The sequence below is a fragment of the Haemaphysalis longicornis genome, unplaced genomic scaffold (genome assembly GCF_048455015.1).
Source record: "Haemaphysalis longicornis isolate Haplotype H1 unplaced genomic scaffold, Haemaphysalis longicornis Haplotype H1 scaffold_2, whole genome shotgun sequence".
In the NCBI taxonomy this organism is placed as follows: Eukaryota; Metazoa; Arthropoda; class Arachnida; order Ixodida; family Ixodidae; genus Haemaphysalis; species Haemaphysalis longicornis.
The window spans coordinates 238,764,787-238,790,775 of NW_027526295.1; the positions used below are offsets into that span (position 1 = coordinate 238,764,787).

General features: G+C 47.1%; 1 protein-coding gene across 1 annotated transcript in view; it reads left to right on the top strand.

The window, feature by feature from the left end:
• Positions 1-8,178: 8,178 nt before the first annotated feature.
• LOC144167707 (arylsulfatase B-like) overlaps positions 8,179-25,989 on the top strand; it is a 31,556-nt gene continuing 13,745 nt past the window's right edge. Inside the window, exons 1-6 of the mRNA XM_077696892.1 lie at positions 8,179-8,340; positions 10,336-10,495; positions 11,818-11,930; positions 13,105-13,215; positions 17,499-17,624; positions 17,981-18,104. Coding sequence (XP_077553018.1) covers positions 8,206-8,340; positions 10,336-10,495; positions 11,818-11,930; positions 13,105-13,215; positions 17,499-17,624; positions 17,981-18,104 — 769 coding nt within the window. The 5' untranslated portion in view covers positions 8,179-8,205. The remainder of the gene's footprint in view (positions 8,341-10,335; positions 10,496-11,817; positions 11,931-13,104; positions 13,216-17,498; positions 17,625-17,980; positions 18,105-25,989) is intronic.

Here is a 25,989-nt window from a genome sequence, read left to right on the forward strand (position 1 = left end):
TACCGTCTCTGTCACCTGCGGAGCGCCGACGGGAGGATGCTAAGCCTCATCAGACTCCGAATGCCTCTTCGAAGAAAGAAGATATGCAAGTCATTGCAGTGCCGAGGGCGCTCATGCGCTATAGAAGTTTCGTGCGCTATAGAAGTTACCTCGTGCGCTATAGAAGTTTCTGGACGCCTTGGATCCCCTACTAGCTATCCTAGAGTGACATTATGGCCCATGTGTCTTCATCATTTCGACAGGAAATACGTGGAGCTCCCATTTTTCAGTGGAATGCTAAAAGCCTGAAACTTCGAATTTCTGATATTCGGCAGTTTGTGCTTACAAATCTTTTCCCGATTATTGTGATATGTGAGCAAAACCTACCCACTCCAATCCAGCTATCAAAGCATCGAATCCTCTACTTGTGGTCAACGCAGTAAAGTAATGGTATTCGTCCGCCGAGAACTCACCTATGCAGTGCACTCATTACGGCCGCATGACACCAACCAATCTGTGTGCCTAACTGTAAAGAAACAGAAGCTCTCCTTCACGCTTCTTGGCGCGTACATTTCGCCATTAGCTAATATTGACGGCCAGAGATTAGAGTATATCTTCAGAACAACACCCCGCGCTGGATCATCACCGCAGACTTCAATGCCCAGCACCCACTTGGAGAAGCTCCAAGAAGCAGCTCCAAGAAGCTCCAAGAAACAGTGGCCGAAGAATCGCATCGTTGGCAGCCCTACATTTCTCCCTGGCACATCATACGGGAGCTCTCTCGATCTTACCTTGGCTTCGACGCGTTTGGCTGGCTGTCTACGCTGGTTTACTGATATTGAAACTCACCGCAGCGACCATATTCCGACAAGCGTCAAGATTATGGGATTCCAACACTCTTTTTTGCTCACTGTGACCACTTATATTGACTGGCCGAAATTCGAATCCCTGATGGAAGACTCCTGCCGAGATGGGCTTTCAACAAGCCTAGAGGTTGATATCCGTAATGCAACCCAATCATCCAGGACATATACCACATTGTCTGCAAGAGTCACGGATTTTGACATCGAACTTGAATGCCTGCGCGCAATTAGACGGTGCGCCGAGTGACGGTACAGGCTTACAAAATCCCTGCACGATTTACCACGCACACAGAAGAAAATACAGCGGCGCATCGCACAGGTTCACGCACACAGGTGGGAATCGGTTTGTGAGTCCCTCGACCCTCGGAAGCTTCTGTCCTCTATATGGAGAACAGTGCATGGACTTGTGACGCCTGTGCAGCTGGAATGCCTGTTCAAGGCATTGGCACTCCATGAAAACCATCGGGAGTTGTAAGTTGCGGAAGATTTCTGCGTGAGTGTGGCTGCTACAACCGGTAAGGTTGGATCTACGGGGAACAGCCAAGACCTCAATTCTCGTGATGAACATATGGACGTTTTCTTTTCAACAGAAAAGTTAGAGGCAACCCTGCCATCCTGCAGGCGTCCTTCCTCACAGTGTCATGATGGAGCAACGTCCTCCACCTTGAAAATGGAGCACGACAAACGCTTCTGGATCTATTAAATCAAACATGGAGAGATGTCGTCGTACCCCCTCCCCCCCCCCCCCCCCAGTAAAAAATTGGCTCCAATCCCCACTGGGAAGGTGGTTGGAGTAACGTACTTCACCTTGTGCCACCTTGGCCCTGAAGCTCGACAACTGCTTCTGGATCTATTTAATCAGACATAGACAGATGGTGGTTGTCGCACCCCACAACGCCGTCTCATTCCCTTGCTAAAGCCTGGCAAATCTCCCCTTGGCCTGGCGTCGTACCGTCCTATTGCCCTGGCAAGCTGCCTTGGTAAGGTCATGGAAAAGATGATTCTCAAGCGGCTGCAGTGGTACCTCGAATACTACAATGCATATCCGGAGGCTATGGCTGGTTTTCGACGAGGGCATATTGTTCTCGACTGTGTGGTAGATTCAGTCACGTTTGTACAGCACGAAAAAAGCAGAAAACGTCTCTCAGCAGCCCTCTTTCTTGACATCAAGGGGGCCTATGATAATGTGTTTCATGAGGCTATGCTAGACGCCCTTCAGCACTTCGGACTCGGTGGCCGAACTTACAAATGGATGCGCAGCTACTTGTCCGGAAGATCATTCTTTGTAATTGCAGAATACGGCTCAACATCGCAGCGCACCATTCAAAGCAGTATTCCTCCAGGTGGGATGCTAAGCCCAACCCTTTTCAAACTCGCTATAATCGTGATCGTAAACGCTTTACCGAAGACTGTCTATGTATCCATTTACGCCGATAACATCTGTCTGTGGGCTTCAGGTGTCAATCGACCTCAGCTGCGAGCACGACTTCAAAAAGCGGCCAATGTGACGAGAGCATACCTCCGAAAGCAAGGACTGAGCATTTCTAGTGACAAGTGCGTGGTGGTTGCACTTACTCGCAAACACATGTCCCTATATCCCATCACCATTAATGGAAAGTCGATACCGTGCTCCAGAAATCACAAATTGCTTGGCGTGGTCATCAAAGGGACATGTCATGGAGCGCACGTGTCTTTCTTATAGAAGAAACTCACCGCCATCGCCCACATTTTCACATTTCCCACTGGAAAGACGTGGGGAACATCGGTCAGAGGAATGCTGCAGCTGCACCAGGCGCTGTTCCTGAGAGTTTTGGTTACAGCTTGCCAGCGATATCCAGTACATTCTCCACTAACCTTTAGCCGCAGGCTCTCCGCACCTGTCTTTGTTTGCAGCGATCTGCGTCAACAGTGGGAACAATATACATTGCCCAAGACCATCCTTTAGCAACTTATGTGACCACTGAGACGCTACGCCTACACATCAGGCTCCTCACGAGGCTACCATGTCACCAACTTGTGTAGCTTCCTCGAAGTCATCAACACTCTTCTTTTGCAGCCATTGTTGCAGTGAGCAGGGCTGAAGTACCATCAAGTTACATGCCTGCGGTCACACCCGTCTCCCCGTTGTGGTGCCTGGCAACCCCTGAGATTCGTCTGCATGTTCTGGGCGTTGGAAAGAAGGCCGACATACCCCCACTGGCTCTCAGACAGTTTTCCATGCAGTTACTGCACGACCAACACAATGACCGGAAGCGTATATACACAGATGGTTCTGTGACGTCCTCGAGCTCGGCAGGTGCGGTGGTTATACCATCAGAATCAACCGAAATTCGATTCCGTTTTGCCCATGCCACGAGCTCGACAGCTACTGAACTTGCAGCCATCCGTGAAAGGAGCCATCAAGAGAAAACGCAAGTTTGTTTTATTCGTAAGATTTCGTGATTTATAGTGCCCCCAGCGCTTGTCCGGATACAAACTATGCTTTATTCACTGAGAAATTATTCAATCTAAGTTAAAATTTTGATTTTCCCGCTAAATTGTTTGTTTTCGGGGTCTGCAATGACATCACAGGAACCGACCGCTCTGCAGCCTAGAATACCTTCATTCATACATCCGGCGTACGGGGTAGAGACACGTATACTACGCTGGCGCCGCCATTTTGGGTCGCTCGCCTGCCTTCGGAGAAAGTAATTGTGTCAAAACCGCGATAAAACTATCGCCACAACGCGGTTTACTGGCGAAGTTTGAATCATACTATCTGTTTCGCGTTGCTAGGTCTCGTGGGAAACGAAAGGAACGACGCGTTGAGCACGTCGGCCCAATTGCGGCGGCACGGGACCGTTGAAAGGGTGTCTCCACCCTCTACGACGGTGCTGGAGCGTTCCCGCGTTTCTTTGCGTTACCCGAACCTAGATGACGCCACCATGCCGTGGCAAGCCTTTGGTTTATTTTTGACCGCATTTAAACCTGGCTTGCTTTTGTTCTGCGAGAAAATAATCGTTCCCTGAAACAGCGCTCGCTCGACAAATATGGTCACGTTGAGACACCGTTGCTTGCGTCAATCGGCCAGTGTCGTCTGAGACAACCCCAAGCCCCGTAGTGCTGTGCACCTAAACTAAGCATAGTGCGCGCAGTACCAACAGAAGTACGCATCAGTACTTCTGTGTTTACATGTGCTTTCGTAACTTCCACTGTTTGTCCCACCATTCTTATTGCTTTGCAAAGAATGTGCCCTAAATTTAAGCGCAAATCACTCGTTCGGCTAGCTTCTAAGCTCTACCTAATTTGCGTCTGCTTGTGCCGGCCTCCGCCAATCGCAGAGCTGGCTCGAATGACATCATAGGTTCTGTTGCGGAAAATGAGCTGGTGGGTCGCATGGCTATTCCTTTTTTTTACTAATTATGTAGCTTATTTGAGCGACGTTTACGTTAAAAGTGGTGTTAGTATGATTCTAACGAGGCAATCTTTTAATGAACCAAACTTGTGTTTTCTCTTCATGGCTCCTTGAAGCTCTGCAATACATTATGGCAGCTCCTCCTCAAAAAGCTTATTTGAGCGAAGTTTACGTTAAAAGTGGTGTTAGTATGATTCTAACGAGGCAATCTTTTGAATGAACCAAACTTGTGTTTTCTCTTCATGGCTCCTTGAAACTCTGCAATACATTATGGCAGCCCCTCCTCAAAAATGGTCTATTTTTACCCACTCCAGAGGCGCCCTGCAAAGCTTCCGAACAGCCCTGCGCTACGGTCCTTTGCACCAACTGGTGACAGAAATTCGAGCATTATTTTACCAGGCTGTCATAAAGGGCCATAATATTTTATTTCAGTGGCTGCCAAGTCACTGTGGAATCACTGACAATGTTTCCGCTGATGCAGCTGCCCGGACAGGCTATGACAGTGAAAGGATCATATTGCTTCCGCTTTCAAGGTCAGTTCGCGCGCAGGACCTCCTTTATTCAATGGAATACACCGAACTTTGTACATCCGCGCCTCCATAACCAGGACCCTCTACTGTGGGTTGTCTCGATCACAGTTTACTTTACTTTGTAGACTATGGTTCGGAGTGGCTTTCACAAAAGCCTACTTCTTTCTCATCGGGATGGCCAGTAGTGCCCAGTGCGAGGCCTGCCAGGTTGAAAAGGCAATCGAACATATGCTTTGTCGTTGCCCGCTGTATTCATCAGAAAGACATGTTTTGGCCGCCGAGCTCAACCGATTGGAATATCAACCGTTCACACTAGAAACTATTCTAGGACACCGACCTTTACAATCGTCTTCGCAGAAGGCAACAAAAGCCCTTTTGCGTTTTATGAAGGAAAAAGGCAGGCTTAGCCGAAAGACTATAGTGCCCGCAAAGGGACTAAGGTGTGTGCGCGGCACTGCTCTTTTCCCCTCTTTTTTGCCTTCCCTCTCTTTCATCCCCTGCCCACACCTTCCTCAGTGTGGAGTAGCAATCCGAGCTCTAAGCCTGGATAACTTCTCGGCCTTTCCGTTTGCTTTTCTCTCTCTCTCTGTCTTGTTTCGTTTTCTTTGGCTGCCAAAGAACCCCTGAATGTCCGACTCACCCAACTTGAAGTTTTACGACTACGCTCTTTTAAAGCAATGTACACGTGTTCTAATTCTAGTGTATATATTATTTTATACTGCGAACGGCAGCAGGTGTGAGTGCACCGGAAAGTTTTCTAGTTCGGGTATAGTGCGGCTCAGTATCATTGACTTCCACCATAAGCACGTTTTGTCGCGCATGTAGCGGAGGGCAGGAAGTTGGCGGCAATGAACTTCTTCCATGCCGCACTTACTACTTTTTTGTTTAGAATATTGCAACATCCGTTTAAAGGGGAGCATTCCAGGCAACCGCCCGCTCAACGAATGTCCCCACCGGCTCCTCTCCGAACTGCTTCACGTAAGTAAGGACCTCCTTGCGAATGCTGCAGACGCAATTGTAGAGAAGGCAAGAAAAGAGTACCTGAATAGTCGTAGGAGCACCGGCCTTCTGCACGGGGTACAAAACTACACTAATGCTTTTAAATCTTTTATATGATTCTAGCGCTGAAAAAACGAAGTTTACTTTTGATACAAACTTAAGTGCAGTGAAATGAAAAGCGTGGAAGGGAGTAGCGGAGCAGTATCAACAATTTAAATACGAAACTAACAAAAGCAGGGGCACTGCCTCGGAGCCCCGCTAACGCTGAACCATGTCTACCACTATTTTGATGATGTAATTATAGCCACTTACACGGGGACGAGCACTTGGAAGCCCTACAGCAAGTTTTCGAGCGAGTCAGAGGCCAAACTCATGATCAAACCATCCAAGTATAAATTCAGGGAGCACCGTGTTTCGTTCCTCGGCCATCAAATAGGCGAATCCAAAGTAGAAACTCTCGAGAAAACTCTAGACAAAATCAAAGACGCCAAGACACCAGTCACCAACAAAGCCGTCCAATCGTTTCTTGGGTTAACCGGCTACTACCGGAGCTTCATACCCAACTACGCCGGGTTAGCCAAACCCTTAACGGACCTTACGCGGAAAGGCGAGAAGAACACCGTCTCTTGGGGACCAGCCCAGGAGAAGGCTTTCCATTACCTGAATAACAAACTAGTCTCAAGCCCCAGATGACACTAAAGAGCTCGTATTGCGCACAGACGCCTCCAATGCAAGCCTTGGGGCCGTACTTCTACAAGCTGGAGAGGATAACACATTGCATCCTGTTGCCTACGCAAGCCGCAACCTTCTCCCGCGAGAAGGGCGATATTCCACTATCGAGTGCGAGTGCTCAACGCTGGTCTGGGCAGTCTGAAAATTTCACATTTACCTTTATGGCAAACCGTTCATTATCGAATGCGACCATCAACCTCTACAGTACTTGCAGTCCACGAAACACGTCAACAACAGGGTTTTGCGATGGAGTTTGTCACCTCAGGAGTATGCTTTCACCGTCATTATATCAAAGGCACTGAAAACGTTGGTGCCGGCTAGATGAGCAGGGTGTAATTAGACGAAATGAATACACGTTTTACGTCGTGACCATTGAATGTCGTGTATTCTGTGCGTCTTTTGTATTATAGTTTCTCGTGTACTTTTGTGGTGCAACTGTCTTGTAAGTAGCCCCTTGTAAGGCACTTTTAAATAATTCCTTCAAACCACACATCTCCGGAACTTGAAATAGTTGTGTCCACAACTTTCTAAAAAGGGGGGCCCGGAAGATAGGTTGCCTGGCGGGCTCGATGTTCAAGTTGAGTCCGAGGGTTCGGAAGCCTGTCGTAAGGACGGCGAGGACCCAGGTGTTCTGCGACCGTTGATATAGAACGTCGAGACACCACGTCGCCACTGGCAACGCGACGCTGTGGCCCTGTTTTCAGTGCGTCTGCTCTTCTACTGACAGTGCCACATCTTCTCTTCCTGAGCCTTTCGCTTCTTCAGCAGCTGCGCCTTGATCCGGGAAATTACTTACGAAGACGTCTGCGTCGCTCGCGCCTTGAACCCCCGCCACGACATCCCTGCGCAGCGACCACGTAAGACTCTTTCTCGACGCGAGAACCTTGAATCATACTTTTGTGTGGGCGACTATTAGTCACTGTTTACACTAGTTTGGTTCCGTCGAACTGTCGCTTGTAGCTTTTGTTAAGTGTACGTATCCTGGTTAGCGTCTCCCCTTGCCCTTATGGCATGTCCAGCGTAAGTCTTGTTTATCCTCGTCGTTCGATCCGGTGTCCCAACTTGTTGCTCCTGTCTTGAACCACCGAGTCATGAGTTTTCCCTAACCTCAACATCATCACAAACGCATTCTGCGCAACACGCCGTAACGTAGTTGAACAATTATTTTTGTCCCTCTGTCCATGATGCAGAAAGCACCTTTTCTCAGGACGCTACTCTCCTTTAGTTTTACCTCGCGCTGGGTGAACTTCCTGTCGAGCTCAAAAATATCCCCAGTGCTCTTCCTTTCATTTGCCTTGCCCTCGTACCACAAACAACATCGTAGACTTCTCATTTTATATGCACCCCTCACTTAGTTTCTTAGACACCCAAGTTACGTCTCACTTGACAGTTATCTTTCCTTTGAAACCGCTGTCTAGAGCGGCTAACTACATCAAGTTATTATGGACTAGTCGGAAATCTGGTCCCTAAGCCACAAGTTATTTCCTAGTATTTCTGTTATTCATCTGCAGTGCAAGCTATAAGGCTGTAAAGCAAAGCTAACATAACACGGCTGAACTTTCATTGACCCTACGTAGTACCCAACACACACATGCGCGTATTCACAGGTGCACTATAATTTTGTTACTAATGATGTCCATGTCAGAGGTCCGGTGGTTATTTACAATCCTGCGGAATTCTCTGCTCTTATTGTCTCGTAAGGTGGGCCATGCATCGCCGGGATCGGCTCGAACAGTTGATGGCCGCACAGTTGCTCCTACTGCTCCTGGCATTGTGCCAAATCATCCAGTCATTCGCCAGGAAGCAGCCACCGAATATAGTTATCGTCATGGCCGATGATCTGGTAGGTACTCTGATTGCTTAAAGGGACCATAAAGACTAAATGGAAGTTTGGTTCATTCAAAATATTGCCTCGTAAGAATCTTGCCCACTCCACTTTTAACGGGAACTTCGCTCAAATAAGCTGTATATAATTAGGATAAAAGGGAATGGCTATGTGACCCACTAGCGCTTTTTCCGCAAGAGAACCTATGATGTCATGCCAGCCAGCTCTCGACTGGCGGAGGCCGTAAAAGCAAGCGAAAATTAGGCAGAACATATAAGCTTGCCGAACGAGCTATTTCCACTGTTTGTCGCACTATTCTTACTGATATAAAAAGAATGTGCCTTAAATGTAAGCGCAAATATATTTGAGCTTACATTTAAGGCCCATTCTTTTTATACCAGTAAGAATCGTGGGAAAAACAGTGGAAATTAGGGAAGCACACGTAAACATAGAAGTACCGATGCATACTGCTTTTAGTACTGCGCGCACTATGCTTCGTTTAGATGCCCAGCACTTCGGGGCTTTGGGGTTGTCTCAGACGACACTGGCCGACTGACGCAAGCGACGGTGTCTTACGTGACCATATTTGTCGACCGAGCACCAAGTGCCACGAAACGATTATTTTGTCCATGAAGAAAAACAAGCCAGGTTTAAATACGGTCACAAACAAACCAAAGGCTGAAAACGGCTTGATGATGATGATGATTTCGATTGGTTTCCCCTTTGTATCGGGGTGATGACATGTCATCTGACCAAAAAGGCTTGCCGTGGTGTGGTGGCGACATCTAGGTTGACCATCAGTAAGCAAGTCCCCGCTGTACACCAAGTTTAGCTAAAAGACCTGTTCTTATGGATGTCATTGCAAACGTCGTTCAAACACGCCTTTTGGCGCGAGAATCAAAATTTCAGCTTAAATTGATTAATTTCGCAGTGAATAAAGCATCGTAGCCTTCCTGGCAAGAGCTGAGGGCACTACAGAACGCGAAATCTTTCGAATAAAACAAAATTTAATTTTGTCTTAATGGCCCCTTTAAGGGGTCACCTTTACAAGCTGGAAGGAAAGCGGTTATGTTTATAGCTTTGTAGAAAGAGCGAAGGGGTGGTAATACACTCTTAGCCTTCCCCAAGAGCTCGTTGAAATAAAGTTTTGATGAATCTAACGACAGCAGCAGCTTCAGTCAAAGTTCATTTATAATTTTGTGGCTGGCATGACCAGCATTCCAATTAGTTCATTTTTCATCTTCTAGCAAAGATTAAAACGCGCGCTATCAGATAATTTCCAAAGTTGAATAACCTAGTTTTGTTTGTGGCACAGTCCAAGCATGGTTCTCAAATATATAAAAGGACTTATTGGGTTCAAACCGATGATTTCTCTGGAAGAATCATTTTGTGGTCCATATGCCAAAGAGGTGAATCGGGCTCGTGGCTTTGTGAAGGGTGAAACTCCCTATTCGTTCTTTTCCCCGGGTTCTAGTCTAATGTGTCTTTCATTCTCTAAGCACAAAGTCAAGAGATGTGCGAAAAAAAGCTTCTGACTCGCAAATAAATAGCAAATTCGCATGGAGAGTGTACGAGCTAGGACATAGCCTGACGATTTGGTAAGCTGTTCTAATGACTTGTAATCCAATGCGTACAGATTCTGTAAGATGAGTGACTCATACGGACAACGTCGGAGTGACGAGACTCGCGTATACCGGATGTAATGCCTCGTTCATTAGACTGTAAACATTTTCCTGCCGGTCGTACACGTATTTTTATAATTACACAACCCGGATGAACTATTGATGTTTTTTTGTTCTTTGCCAAATATCGCTTCACTGATCTCTGTAACGCTCTACCTGCCAGTGTGTGCTTTTGTTTTGTACTCAGCACAAGAGGTCCCCTCGACAGTGTAAACTCTGGGACCTCCTTCTATAATAATAATTGCCATTGTTCTTCTCCTGTATACAAATATTTTTCAATAAAACCTGAAAACCTGAAACCTGAAAACCTGAACGGCTGATGTCTTCTCAGGGTTGGGACGACGTGAGCTTCCACGGCTCGGCTCAAATCCCGACGCCCAACCTGGACACCTTGGCTGCGGATGGGATCATTCTGAACAACTATTACACGCAGCCACTGTGCACGCCGTCGCGCGCAGCGCTGCTTTCGGGCATGTACCCCATCCACACAGGTACGTCCACCCCACAGTCTGAAGAACCGGTAATTAGGAGCCCCAACGATCTATGGCGGGAGGGCAACGCAGGCGGTGTGTGAAATCCCATTACTTCAAGTTAATTGTTCCTAACGACAAAATTTCATACAAGCACTCTCTGAAGAACTAGAAGATTTGGATATGCTTGCGTTTGAAGGTCGCCAACCTTCCTACGCACCAAATATATCTTGTCGTATTATGTCCCTTCTCGCACACTGTTTAAGGTACGTGCATGGACTTCGTGTGTTTACGCATGTATGAATACAGGCTGTCGCATCATTTGTAGAATTGTTCTCGTGTTGCTATTTCTGCAGTCCTTTGTACTGCAGCACGAGACTGCAGCAGAACAATGCTCTTCTGCAAACTCCGAGGTATACTTCCCGACCACGGAATTTGTGCAAAGCAAACCGCGTAAGCGTGGTACTGCTAAAATGTTGTGGATCGTGATTCAGAAGTTATCCTCCGCCAGTTAGCTCGTCACTAAGTATACGTTCCCGGTTTGGGCTAACACGGGCAAAGTGATAACTATAAAACTGTGTGGCTGAAACTTTGTTGGCTTCCTTTGTGCTCTCTGTGTACGCCGGAATCTGCGTCAACGTCCAGTGAGAAATGTTAGTGTCGTGATCGCGCTGCCTATGCCACCTGCTCATCAGGCAGGATAACTGCGTCCGCCTTTATTCTGTGCCATCGAGTTTCATACTAATATATACTAGAGGGAAATATGTCGCTGCAGTCACGGCCTGCCGCGGGCGGTGCCATTGCCGCTAGCGACGTTCCTCGCCTACTTGGCTTAGATAGCCATATAGCTTCTTTTTTGTCTCGAAGCCAAAATCATCAAAAAAGGGTAACATTTTTTTCTTGTTCATCGTGCATGAAGCTTCTACACAGTCACTGACAAATTGATCTTTCTGGAGGTTCAATCTCATAATAGCAAAACTAATTTCATGAACCTTCTACAGTAATATTGTTGCTTTTTGCAGCCACAGCCAACTTTTTAGCCTGTTCCTGAGCCATGCCAAGGACAAGTGGAATGTGCCTGCCCGGTACATGACGGAACACTCGCCGAATCGCGGCTCCCGTAGACAGTGGCGCCAGATTTCCCTCTAGTGTATATTAGTACGAAACTCTATGTTCTGTGCAACATGTATCCCTGTCTCCAACGCTAAAAGACCTATCCCCCCTGCTAAAAGCAAACCTACCGAGCTTGCAGGACTGAGGAGTCGTAATAATGCTTGTTGTAAAGCCATGCCAACATTTTCTGTTGTTTTTCGTGATTACATTGCACTTCGTGTAATGGGCAGGCATGCAGCAAGCAGTGATCCAAGGAGCAGAACCTTGGGGCCTTCCACTGGAAGTGCAAGTGATGCCGCAATACCTCACGGAGCTCGGCTATGAGACGCACTTGGTAGGGAAGGTGAGGGGAAATTTATACTGCGCTACAGTCACTTCACGAACGTTTCTACTGCAAACAGAAGCATTCAAATTTCGCACCATATTTCTTACCTATATAAATGGAGAAATTTGTTATCACGACGAAAACATCTTGTTCCAGAACGTGGAGAGTTTAGGCTGCGCATCTTGTGTAGATTTGTAGGGAACGATTAGTAAGGGTTATAATTCGGCGTGATACCTTAAATAAGACGTTTTGATGTTCTGCCAATTCAAACTAAATTTCTGTTCGTTTCTCTTCTTCAACGACAACCGCTAATGTGCGCCGCAGGTGTCTTCTAGAGCTATCTTCGCATGCAGGTTTCGCGTGAAAGCCCTGCAAATAAGCATTTCTGATAACGATCTTGTGCCCATATCTTAAACCACACAAGCGTAGATGTCCTCGGCAACGCTTTATGCATGAGCTTTCTTGCCACACCACAACAAGAATGTGCGGGCCATTAGTGGTGTCAACAAGAACGTGACGATCGTACTTATAATACTAAACTTTGGATGCAGCTTTGACCTAACGGCAGTAATATATCTTTACGTTAGCAATTGTCCAAAGTATACTTCGTTAGTTAAATTTGTGCAAGACACAAAATATGATATATCTTATCAATCGTGTTTATTTTCATCGTAATACAAGTCGCAGAAATGGGCGTAGTAACGACTAGTTGGTGTTCTTACTCACGACACTGTGAGGCCTCTTTTTGGTCTTCAAAACATTGCACCCATATGGCCATTCCGCTGATGCTTTCAAGGAAGTAGATACTTATAGAGGTCTAGACTTTGGAATCAATCCTTAGTGCGTGGAACAACTTTGATGACGGCGATAGCTTTCTGCCCATATCTCGATGGCTGGCACTGGGATGCACTGTACTCAATCCTATGTCTTCGTGAAAGGCATGCGAATGCTAAGGAGATCAACCATTAAAAATTAAAAAGTCGTAAACACTGTTCATACAGATAAAAACAAAAATATTCAAATTTAACACCCTTTAAAATGAGGTACTCTTTTTTTATTTTACGTTGACATGTGAAAGCATGCGGGTAACACGTAAAATTCCCGTTTTCCTGATTGTGTGCGTCCAGTATACTTAGCTTTCTAGCCCTACGGCCACAGGATCAAATGAGTGGCGTTCCATACAATCTTTCAGTGGCACTTGGGCAACTTTAAAGAGGAGTACACGCCGACGTATCGTGGATTCGACTCCTTCTACGGGTTCTTCAACGCCGAAGAAAACTACTTCAACCACACCTACGAAATGGTACGGCACCGGGTGCGCCTATCTTTCGGGGGCATACTTCGCACAACGGACGGCGTGGCCCATTGAAGTTAACATGAGTATTGTACAGACACTCAAAATTTTCTTGGCGCGATACTTTTGTGTTTGTTACTTTAACATTTCTTCCTATTCCTTCTGATTTACACCACCCGGTCGCTCGCCTTTTATTTAATCCGAGACAAGGAGACGAAGATAAACCAGTGGCTACCGGGATGATGCCCTTTAACCTGGCGTCAACGAAGTACGCATTTACCATAACCAAATTGTGGCATTCGTCTGTCGAAGTAATAATGCATACCACTGCAGGATTCTACAGAAGATAGCGAAGGCGTACCCGCCACTGCAACGATACGCCATAAGAAATTCACACTCCCTGTTACGTCGATCAACCCTATAACAACACCGTACGGTCTCTTAATAAACGACGTTGAATTGGGTCAGAAATAGTGTTACAACCTAGAATAATGCAGTATGGCTGTTAAAAGTAACTCCACGAAAGCGGATGACAACGCCTTTAGCGGATGCATCTCTCGCCTACGGAATTCGTCGAGAATTTCTCCGTCCGAATTTTCCTATCCGTGATCAAAGGTTGCCTTTGTTCATTGGGCGCAGCATGTCATCCTGTAAACTCCAGCTCAGAGGACCCAATACCGTAAACTAAGCGTTATCCTGCTGCAGCTAACCGACCAGCTTTTATCTGAATAATAGCGCCGCCAGAGCAAGTACCCGGTAACGCCTGTAATCCTGGTTTTATCGAAACCCTCCCGACACATAACCATATTACAATTGGCCGCTTAAACGGCTATATCATTACTCTGAGTTTCATTTTCTTGTCAATATCAGTTCGTTCACAGTGAAGCTGTAAACGCTGCAAAATTCGCTTCTGCTGTACGGGGAATGTGCAGGAAAGTGAGAGAAAATGGACGTAACCCAATTGTTTTATCGAAAGTATCCCACAACAACATATGTGATTATTAACCGCTATGACAACTCCGTCATTATGGTGAGCTCCATTATTTTTCGGAGTTATGTATGTCACAGTGAAGCAACAAATGTAAAAGCCCCGTCTGCTGTCAACACATTGGTACCTACAGAAGTGAAATCGACATCCTTGTGTAGGGTAAAATTGTAGACACCCAACGTTTAATTAATTAATCACAAAGTCATTATCACTATCATTACCAAATTATTAGAAAAAGAAGTACATGCACATTCACTAACTATGCATGTGATGTGTTTTTTGGACAGCGTTGCTGGTCATGCACCTTCACAGAGGGGAATGGCTCTTAATTACTTTAAACAAGCGCGTTCAGCAGGAGTTCTATACAATTCTTGCGCATTGTTTTACCCGTAACTGGTTTTATTTCAGCTTCAGGAAACTTTCCTTGACAAGCTCCATCAATCTAGTTTCACCATATACGATTGGCACTGTCACAAATCGTGGTGCGGAAAGCCGTATGAGATGGGGATTCTAGTTTTCAAGCTTTCGGAATTTTCTGCATTCACATGCAACCGCCGGTGTTGCGTGTGGTGTATTTCACGATGGAATCCAAATGTAGTCTGTTTTTTTTTTTTTCAAATATATTCCGTATGAGGCGTTTTTTTTTCTCGAAATGAGCCAGATCCACCTAATGCGAAGTTGAGAAACAAGAAGAAGTTTTTACCGGATCTAAATGCAATGCCGTCAAAGCTATTATATGATATGTTTTACATGTTAGCTAGGGGAAGTTTATGGCAAGAAGTAATTAAAGATTATGCCGTTAATATGAGAGATATTGGGGTGATAAGCTTGGATTTGGCTCATATTGAATTGAAACACTCAAGTTGATGCGGCATTCTTATGAAAACTTTATTTAGATTGACTTTCAAGCATGGTGCGATTGAGTTTTGGTGGAAAAGGCATCAACAATATCCAACAGGGCTTCAAGAACAGTAGAACTATACATGGAGGGCAGGTGAGTCCTCTTGGTCCCATTAGCAGCGCTTTTTTAATTCTTCTCTAGGATAATTATCTTGGGCCCTCCCGAAGGCACTCACGAAGTAAGTAAGGTCTTCATTGCTTTGCCATGAATTTCCAGAGCGCTTCGCAAGAAGGCTGCTCATAGTTTCTTCTTCGCCCTAATGAATTGGTTCGTACTCTTAACAGAGGGTGGGGGGGGACTTGCCATAGCTTGTAAGCGGCGGCTATGTAGTTAATTACTTAAATGGTAAATATGTGATAAAAAAATAAATATAACCCGAGTTATTTCGTAGGGTAAAGTGATACGAACTGAAATCATTGTTTTACATATCTCAGTTTCATTTCGTTCGCTTCTTGTTCAGTTCACTTCGTCGTTGGCATCAGGGGACAGATCTGATGATGATAATAACTTTATTTTGCCCAAAACTGGGTTAAAGGAGGAAGGGGAAGTGGGAGCCTTTCTGAATTCCTTCCCCTCAGGTGGCGGCCTACAGCCCTTGGGCGCGAGAGGCATCTTTCGCTGATCTCCTAATTACCGTCTGGATTCATAAGTGAGCTCCGAAGAGCAAACAAAAAGCTTCCAACAACACCCTCAAACAGTCTGAACAGTCAAGCCAATAGCAAACGTTCATTGGGCAAATGGATTTGGCTCATTTTTATCCGTGAAACCGCAGGATCTGTCTCATTTTCGATTCGAACTACCACCTGCATACGCGTTTTCAGGGAGTTATCTCAACTATTTTCTTGCCACCCCTTTTTTATGAAAAATTGCCGAGTTTTTTTGTCACTGCACTTTTATCCGAGTTAGTTGCCGTTTCTGGATCCGGCTCATTTCGAAAAAAAAAAAAAACGCCTCATATGTCAAATACACTTCATATTTATGACTCAATCGATCGAGCTGACCAACAGAGGTCAGCATGTTTGTGCAGTTTTGTGCCTCTTAAGCACTTTCGCGCTAAAGAGCAAAGAATTAGCGTATTTTTCAGCGTATAAGTTGAGGCTTTTTTCTGAAATTTTTGTTTGTACGTCTTACCTACAGGTGCGACTTATGTATGGAATAGATCCGGTACGTGTCAGCCGCGCGTGGTCCGCGCTCCAAAAGGTGCCTGTGTGCTGCGTGATGTCAGTGCCCATTGAGACATAGCTCTATTGTCTAAATGAATGAATTATTTGATAGCGATTCGGAGGAAGAAAGCTTCGATGGTTTTGCCTAAATGCCATGTGTAAGTACATGCCATCTGTGTGCATCAGTAAACTATTCTTGAGAAGTTAGTTCTGTCTAGACTTTGGTCGGTAGATGCACATGTCTAGCACTGCTTATTGGGGGATGCGTTCAGAGGCGGCGGCTGCCGCATGTACCATGTACTTTCGCCGCACTTTTTAACTAACTGATCCTCTATGGGTTTGCCTGATTAACAAGTGCGTTTTGTACACTTGTGCCCCTTATACACCGGTGCGACTTATATACGTTTTTTTTTTTTGGGAAGGGGGGGGAGGGGGGGGAACTGTCGTTTTGTGGGGGTGCGACCTATACAAAAGGGCGACTTATAGACCGGAAAATACGGCACTGATTTGCCTTTCATGGCAGCATTTCGTAACTTGTGCATATAATTGTGGAAAGTTTCCTTGGAAATTTGAGAAATCGGCATAGTCCAAGTTACAGCTTTGTTTAACGCTACGTGTTATTTATTTGTTATGTCCATTGGTGCTCAGTCGTATATAGGTGTGTTCACCGACTCTTCCATTTCTTGTACCACGAACAAGGCTTGTAGTCTGAGCAGTCATAGGTTCCTTTGCCCAGTCATATCATCATATTTGTCTGAATATGCAGCTGCTTGTTGTTTATATTCCAGCGTCTTAATTAAGAATTGAAAGCTCAATTACAAGTTTGCCGAATGTATTTCCAATGGGGCACTCGATAGACAATTTATTCGAAGGCCTTCGGCAGGCCTTTGAAACGTCCGTGTAGCACAGGTATTAGATGTACTTTGTACAAAGCCACTATCCGACCTTGATTAATGCAACTAATGCCATATATGTTTCCTGCATATAGCGTGACAATGTTGTTAGGGATTTTGACTACTTTCTATACTATTGTGCATGCAGACAAATTAACTAGATCGTAAGAAGATAATCCAGACAGGCCCAAAAGCACCGGGTCGTATTCACTTCCCGCGAACCCAATTCCCTTCCCATTCACGCATATTCTATTCTCGATAACATATAGCAGCCCGCTTTGATTATATAATCCTGGCCATTCATTAAACATATTGTCATCGTGTTCCTTTGTGCTTGGGCTTTGTAGGATGGTCAAACGGGACTGGATTTCTGGATCGGGACCGAGCCTCTTCGGAACGAGACGGGGCACTACGCGACCACCTTGTTCACCCAGCGAGCCGTCAACCTCATCAGGAGTAGGAACACGAGCAAGGTAAAAAAGGACAATACCCCGGGGCACAAGCCTGAATGGCGTGTTTGTGGCGGGACATATCGCGAGCGCAATGAGACTCTTGCATGTCGAACTGTTGCTTCTTATCGAAAAGGTCAAACTGTGGTTTGCTTTAGTGATGCTGACGCCCTCAGAATTTAAAAATAAATTTACCGCATGCCACACCGTCCAATCGTGACAACAGCCACCTGCTGACCCGTGGGAAACCATGTAAAAAGAGCAGGGTTTTATGCCTTAACGAACGAACTTCTCGATGGTTTTGTATTGCTGTCTTCTAGTAGACTTGTTTCAAACATGGTTTGTTATGAGTTGAGCTTGTTTGGCTTTATGCTTCGCAGCCCTTTTTTCTGTTCCTGAGCCACCAAGCACCCCACGCAGGGTCCGGGGTCATACTGGATGCTCCTCTGAGGAATATACAGAAGTTCCCTTATATTGGAGAGAAGAACCGCACGATATATGCGGGTAAGATTACACATGTTCACTAAAAGCGAAGCAGCTACCTATTACGAATTCGGGTACAGCATGTTCAACTATAATAAATAATGATTATGTTGGATGACAACCACGAAGTTGGTCGAGATGACAAGACAATCTTCTGCGATTATCAAAGTGAGCCTTTAAATTTTGTTGTACAATTCTTGCGTGCGGTATTGGTGTGTGTCCGCGCATATTGTTGCGATAAACTTTGTGGGGTAGCCTAGAATTTCCCATTAATAGCAGGAAGTGTAAAAGCCCGCTTAGGTTCTTGGTGTATCCGTTGTATAGAAAGGAAACGACTACAATTACTTTAGAAAGATAATGACATAGTCCTCGAACTTAACAGTAACCAATCCCGCTCAAAAACATTGGTCGAACTACTAAATCTGGGAGCGTACTTCATATCGGTCCACGTTGACCAGCAAACAGAAAACATTTGGCATATTTGAGGCAAAACCTAACTACGTAACTGACACTGTCACTGTTCTAATTAAAAATAGAAGTGTGCTTGATTTTTGGGATAGGGAATTCAAAAAATGATTCGAAAGCACTGGTTTAACGGAAAAAAAATTTGAAAAGGGCTCGCATTCGAGCCTCGACCTTGTGGGGTTCTACACTTCACGCACTAGTTATTCCCCACCCAGCAACCATCCGCGTCCAGCGAACATACCTTGCGAGCGTCGGCTGTGGAAGGGCCCGTTGTTTGCGAGACAGGCAAAGGCAGGAGGCGACAAGTGCAGAACATCAATGGCAGCATTTATTGAGACGTGAAAATAAAATATACTGCATACAGACTAAACTTAGGCCATAACGGCAACATTGGGAGCGAGGCATTAAACAACGCGAGAGATCGAGATGGCTCGACTCACCGATGGAATATCGGAGCAGCCGGGCACTGCGCGTGCGAGCGCGGGTGCAGTCTCCCAGCTCGCCCGGAAGCGCCCCTCTGTGTCACGTTCCCCAGGTCCGGACCAGCTCTCCGAAACGTCCGCGCGCTACCGCATCCCCAAAGACGAGAGACCGTCCTCTCGTCATGCTACATCCCACCAGACCTTGTCAAACGGTGGCGCTAGTGCGGAGGAAGAACTGGTTCTCGGGTAAGCAGAAGGGAAAAGTGTCGACTCCACCCCGACGACACCAAACTCTCCGGGTGCTGGGGCGCTCCCGTCGCGCGAGTGAGGAGCGCTGTGCAACGCTGGCCGCGAAGGAAAGCTAGGCAGAAAGTGGCTCGCGTAAAGTGGCGATCCCCACAACCTCGTGATGGCATTCTAATTCAAACAGTCGAAAGTTTCGAAAATTGTTGGCGCGCGAGCTGTGGACCGCGGGAAAATTGAATTGAAGGATGCAACCCTCTATCGCGTTTATCATGGGCAAAGTGAGGCGCGAGGGGTAGGAAGGAAGGAATAGTACAGGAAAATGCAGGGAGGTTAATCAGAATACTGTCCGGTTGGCTACCCTACTCAGGGGGGAGGGGATACGGGAAATGAAAGGGAAAGAAAGGACAGCGGTACATATTAAAGGAGAAAATGAGAGAAGGAAAAGTAGAAAAAACACAAGGCGTGACCAGGCAACTAGAAAGGCGGTACAAACAACGCACACAACCAGAAAATGCACAAAACTAATACGGTCCACTGATAAAGTTGGCGAACTAAGGGCACTGCACTATAGTAATGTCCGTACAGTCGTTCAGACAGGCCTGTGTCCTCCAAAAAAAGCAGTAGGGCTTTTATAGCCCTACAATCGTTCAGACAGGCATGTGTCCTTCAAAAAAAGCAGTAGGGCTTTTATAGCCTTTTCGGCCTGTGACGGACGACGCCTATGGCACAAAATTGTCTGCGCTGTAAAGGGGAGGTCGTCGAGTCGGCGAAATGTGGTAGAGAGCTGTTGTCTCGGCGTTATGAAGCGGTCACAATGGCACAGAAGGTGTTCAATCATCTCGTCGATGGCGCACGCATCACAAGGAGGGCTGTTGGCCATTCCAATGGTGTAGGAGTAAGTACTGGTGAAGGGAACACCTAGCCACAGGCGACAAAGTAAGGTGGTGTCCGAGCGTGGCACGTTTTCAGGTAGGTGGCGCTGCAAATCTGGGTCGAGTGAGTAAAGACGAGCGTTTGAGAACTCAGGTGTATTCCACTTAGCGAGAGTGACTTCCCGGGCAATCGACCGCAGCGACCTTGCTGCATCAGTGCGTGATAGAGGGATGTGGGTCAATCTTGCACTTGTGTGGGCGCCATGAGCCGCTCTATCCGCCTGTTCGTTCCCAGTAATGCAGCAGTGGCTTGGGAGCCACTGGAAAACAATATCATGTCTATGCCTGACTAATGTGTCATATAAGCACCGGATTTCAGCCACAAGTTGTTCGTATGGGTGGCGGCGGAGGGCAGATTGGATGCACTGAAGAGCGGACCTCGAGTCGCATAGCACAGCCCATTTTTCTGGCGATCCCCGCTGGATGAATAGAAGGGCCTTCTGAATAGCTGCCAATTCAGAAGCGGTTGACGTCATCGAGTTTGAAAGCTTAAAATGAATTTCGGTCGACTTTTTTGGTATCATAACAGCGCCGGCAGAACTGGACGTGGTGACCGACCCATCCGTGTAGACGTGGACCCGGTCTCTGCATGTCTCATGTAGAAAGAGTAGGGATAGCTGTTGAAGACCGCTAGGTGGAAGGTCCGCTTTCTTTTTTATTCCCGGGATGTTTAGGTGCAGTTGTGGCTGTGACAGGCACCAAAGTGGCGACGAGGGCCGAGACGGAGGTGCATAGCTCGATGGCAAGCTCCCACTGTGAGCGGCAACCACCTTACAAAAAGATGCCTGCGGTCGTGTTGAAGGCAGGGATGCAAGGTGGTGATGGGGCAACCGGGTGAGTTGCCTAATGTGTGCCCTCAGTGTCTCCACTGTCATGTGGGTTGTGATCGGGTGATCCCTTGCAACGCAAATTGTGGCCACAGTTGAGGCGCAACGCGGGAGACCGAGACATGTACGAAGACCCTTGGCCTGTATGGCCTGAATTGCCTGTAGGTTGGTTTTACATGTGTTGGTTAATACAGGCAGGCTGTAACGCAAAACACCGAGAAACAGGGCATCGTATAGGCGTAACATTGAGTGCACGGAGACACCCCACGTCTTTCCGGCCAGAAACTTGAATAGCTGGACCACTGCTGTTAGCCTTTTTTTCAGGTATGAAACTTGAGGAGTCCATGATAAATCCCGGTCCACGATAACTCCCAAAAAACGGTGACTTTTGTCGTAAGGAATATGTTGTCCATTTGAAGAAATCTTATACTGCGACATTTTTGTGCGGGTGAAAGCAACCAGTGCACCTTTCTCCGGAGATATTTCCAGGCCTTTTCGACGCAGGAACAAAGATGTTAGTGTTGCGGCTTTCTGAAGTCGGGCCCGAATCTGAGGGCGTGAAACTCCTGATGCCCAAATGCAGATGTCATCAGCATAGATAGATAGGTGGATGTTGGTTGGTAATGCGGTAGTAAGTCCTATCAACGTGAGGTTAAACAATGTAGGGCTAAGCACACTTCCTTGCGGGACTCCACGAGAAACAAAGTGCTGTGATGTTGGGCCATCTGAAGTCTAAACGAAAAAAATATCTTCCTGACAGAAAGCTTTGGATCCATCTAAATGTCCGTCCACCGACTCCTGCATCTTGTAGGCCGCCCAAAACGGCGTCATGTATTACGTTATCGTACGCTCCTTTTATGTCTAGAAACAAAGCGGCTGACAAACTTTTGAGTGATTTGTTGTGCTGTACCGATGTGACAAGGTCAATTACGTTGTCGATGGATGAACGTCCGCGTCGGAATCCAGCCATAGCATGGGGGTACATTTTACGGTACTCAAGGTACCATTCCAAATGACCTAAAACCATCCTTTCCATTAATTTTCCAATCCAGCTTGCAAGGGCTATAGGACGATATGATGCCGGGTCAAGGGGAGACTTGCCTGCTTTAAGAACTGGGACCAGGCGGTTACCCTTCCAATCCTCAGGGACCAAACCATCTTGCCATGATTGGTTCAGCCGATACAAAAGAGTGTGACGGGCTTCTTGGTCGAGGTGACGCAGGGCGGCGTACGTCACTCCGTCTGGTCCTGGTGAAGATCTACTTCAGCACAGATGTAACGCCGCATCGAGCTCTTCCATTGAAAATGGGACGTCCATGCAGGAGTCGCGTAATACGGGGACGACGCGTATGTCCGCTTGGCTGGTCGAAGTTGGACCATTGGCGATTCTTAAGCAAAAGTCCTCCGCTACGTCGACCTCTCGGCGTTTCTGATGAAGCGCCAAAGCACTGAAAGGCCGACGTTGCTGTGTTGTTGTTCGAAGGCCCCTGACAGTGTTCCAGATGTGAGATAGAGGTTTCCGAAGATCAAGTTTCTCGCAGAACGATTTCCAGCGCTGTGCTTGTACTTGTACGATGCGACGTTGAATTTTTTTCTGTGTACGTCGGGCCTCCCGAAGGTCATGAATAGACTTGGTGCGCCTGTATCTTCGTTCTGCACGACGACGAATAGCTCTGAGATGTTCTAGCACTTCATCAAATTCTGTAAGCTTGTGATGCACCCGGAAAGAACGCATGGAATCTTGTGCAGGGCTGGTTAAGGCACTTTCAAAAGTCGAGGAGAGCCCTTCGCAGCAGAGATCTTCCATGCGAGATTTAAACCTCTTCCAGTCTATTCGTCGAATGGTTTTCCCAGGAAGAAAACCATCAAAGCCCTCGATCCTCAGGTATGTTGGAAGGTGGTCACTTTCACGGGTTTACATGTCTGTGAACCATTGAATGCTGTCAATGAGACTTCTAGAGACAAAAGCCAAATCCAGACAGCTACTATACGTCGTACCGCGAAGAAATGTTGGGCTGCCATCGTTGACACAGCAAAGCTCATGACGGGACGCCAGTGAAACCAGTTTTCGACCTCTTGGATCATTTCTGTGGCTTCCCCAAAGCATATGATGGGCATTAAAGTCCCCCATAAGGACCCAAGGACCAGGGGTGTCTCTGATGATTTTGTCTAATCTGTTGGAATCGAAGCGTCCTGAAGGAGATAAATAAATTCCTATGAGTGTGAACGAGACACTTTTCCACTTCACTGTGAGGCAAATGTATTGGTTGCTGTCATGAGGTTCCACAGAATGGAGATTATATGTTAGTTCCCATCGGACGAAAACCAGGACTTTACTAGAAGCATCACTAGCTGGTGACACAAATGCTTCATATCCAGAGAGCCTGAAGGCGTCCGTGGCGTTCGGTTCGCAAATGACGATGATGGGGAAATTGTTTATAAACACAAACTATTTAAAGTCCGAAAAACGGGGCTTGAGGCCTCTTGCATTCCATTGGAGTATGGTGGCGTGTTTGACTTCATCCATAAAGGATCTTGAATTAGAGGCCATGATGCTCAGAAGGGACATTAAACTGTGGTAGGAGCGTCGCAGTAAACCCCAAATGATAGGTTCCAGGTTCAGCATGGTATCCAGAATGGTTTTGAAGAAGCTTGGTGTCATGGAAGCAAGGTGGGACCGGAGGGCTGTAAAAAGGGCTCGTATAACTTTTGAATAGTCGTCTACCTTGACTTCCCTTGAAAGGGCACGACGCTCCCTCAAGACGTTGGCGTACTGATCGCGTCCGCGTTGAACTGCAGGAGTGGTGCAGGAATCTCGTGGCTCTGGTTGTGCAACGCTGGCGCTAGGTTCCGTGCTTTTTGTCGCCTTTAAGGACTCCTGTGGAAGCAGGACCGGAAAACTGTCACTGTCTGGTGGCGGTGGAGGTGATTTGGGTCCCTCAATGAAAGCCTTCCACCTGTGTAGTGCGCTAACGCGAAATGGGCACCCGCTGAAACTTGCAGGGTGATCGCCGCTGCAGTTGGCGCAGGCAAAGTTTTCCTTGCATTGCTGAAAGTCATGCGGGCCACCACACCGTTTACAGCGTTGCTCTCCTTTGCAGAATTTCGCGACGTGCCCAAAGCGTTGACACTTGAAGCAACGTGGAGGCGTATCCGTGTAATCAGCCGTTGCGTGCCTCTCGGGTTAATCATGTTCGGCCGTTCAGTGTTTGGGGCGAACGACAACACTACGGCATCAGATGGGGTCGTTTTCCAGTTATCTCCCGAAGAGCCAGTCCGACGCATAATCCTTCTCGCATGCAGAACTCCTTGAGGCTCGAGATAGCTCAGAAGGTCCTCCTCCGTGTAGCACTTGGGCACACCTTTGATGATGCACGTGTTCTTCACGTACGAGTGAGGTAGGTGGGCAGACACTGAAATTCCACTGATTCGGTCACATCGCAGCAAAGCATTCACATCGTTCTCCGTGGCTACGCCAAGAAGCAGGGAACCTTGAGCAGTGAATCTACTCCGAATCGGAGCCTTTCCCAGGAGAGATTGAAACTCTGAGAACATGGTGATGGGGTTCACCTTCCGAAGGTCGTGGTCGCTTTTAGTCGGGGACACGATCACAGGTGTCCCGACGGCACGCTTTTTACGGTGACTTACCAGCCCAAAGCCTTCCTCGTCCGCGTAAGTCATCTCAGCGACGTCTTCTCTTTCACCCACGATCGTGGCATCGTCTCCTTGGGAAGAGGGGGCATTACCCGTGTTGTCGTCGTCGCAGGGTACCGGTGGCACAGATGGCGAGTCCTCCGCAGGGGCAGCTAAGGGCTTCTCAGCAGGGGGGGGCCATGATGGGATCTGCGGTGGCAGCATCACTCGGTGTGCGGTGGCCTTTCATGGAGGCGGACTCCAAGGAGGACCCCGGCGATGCATACGGGGAAAAACTCCGTGAAGAGGCAGTCGTTCTTGTGGAAATGGTTGCACAAATATCAAAATACCACAGAAAAAGAGACACGAAATACAGGGCAGCTGATGCGCAGGCTTCTTCTTCTTCGGAGCGTGAAAAATGGGCATTGGAGAGAAGAGAGACACTTCCGGGGCACGGGAGGCAGAAGACGTGTTTTTCGACGACATTTGTATCGAAGCGAGCAGATACATGGCCCACTTTTCTTGGGCTACCTACCAAACGCGACAATTTTGATATGTCCGTCTGCCACTCGATTCGACCGCCCGGCTAAATAATAGGTGAATGAATTTTTAAACACGAAGTATATATGGGTAAGACCGTTCCAAACGTCTAAAACTGCTTCCGCAGCTTACACTCGCCCCATTATTCCACGCAAGTCAAACCACGGGCATGTTTGGGGAAAGCTAATGGTATATAACCGAGCATACCAGTCTTCTTTTAACTAAACATACCCGTTTGGTTCTAGTTCTATTATCAAGTGAAAAAGCGCCTTTAAAAAATTGGCGCAGCGTGCACTAATGTTGCAAGGCTGGAGAAACAGTGGAGCTGGGGGCCGGCCTAGCTTCTTCCGGTTCTGCTATGCTTTGCCAGGTTTTGCTAGGCTTTGCTAGGTTTTATTAGGTCTCGCGATGTTCTTGCTACTCTAGGCCAAGTGTTGAGGGGTGAGGTCATGTTTAGCTGTATTTTACAAGGCCATTCCGGTCGATCACCCACACTGACAGAGAATCCCAGCGGGGGAGGGGGGGTAAGCTAGATCGACCCCCTTTTCCGCTGTTTCTCCGGCCTTTCACCTCTACAGCAAGTTTCCCCAATTTGTTATGCGTTTTAGTAGCACAAGAAAGACTATCGCCTTTAAACTGGTACAGTGAGAGGTGCGCATAAGCATATACCCCTTATTCCGACACCCGAGCATGCGCGAAAGCAGGCTTCAATGTTATAATACCCTATCTGCAGTGGCGCACCCTTTACAGGGGTTGCAGTTTTTTTCTTCGTGCTTTTTCTAACGCCACCGGACCGAGCTCAAGTTTAAACAGCTACGCTGTTAAAACGGTGTAGAAGATA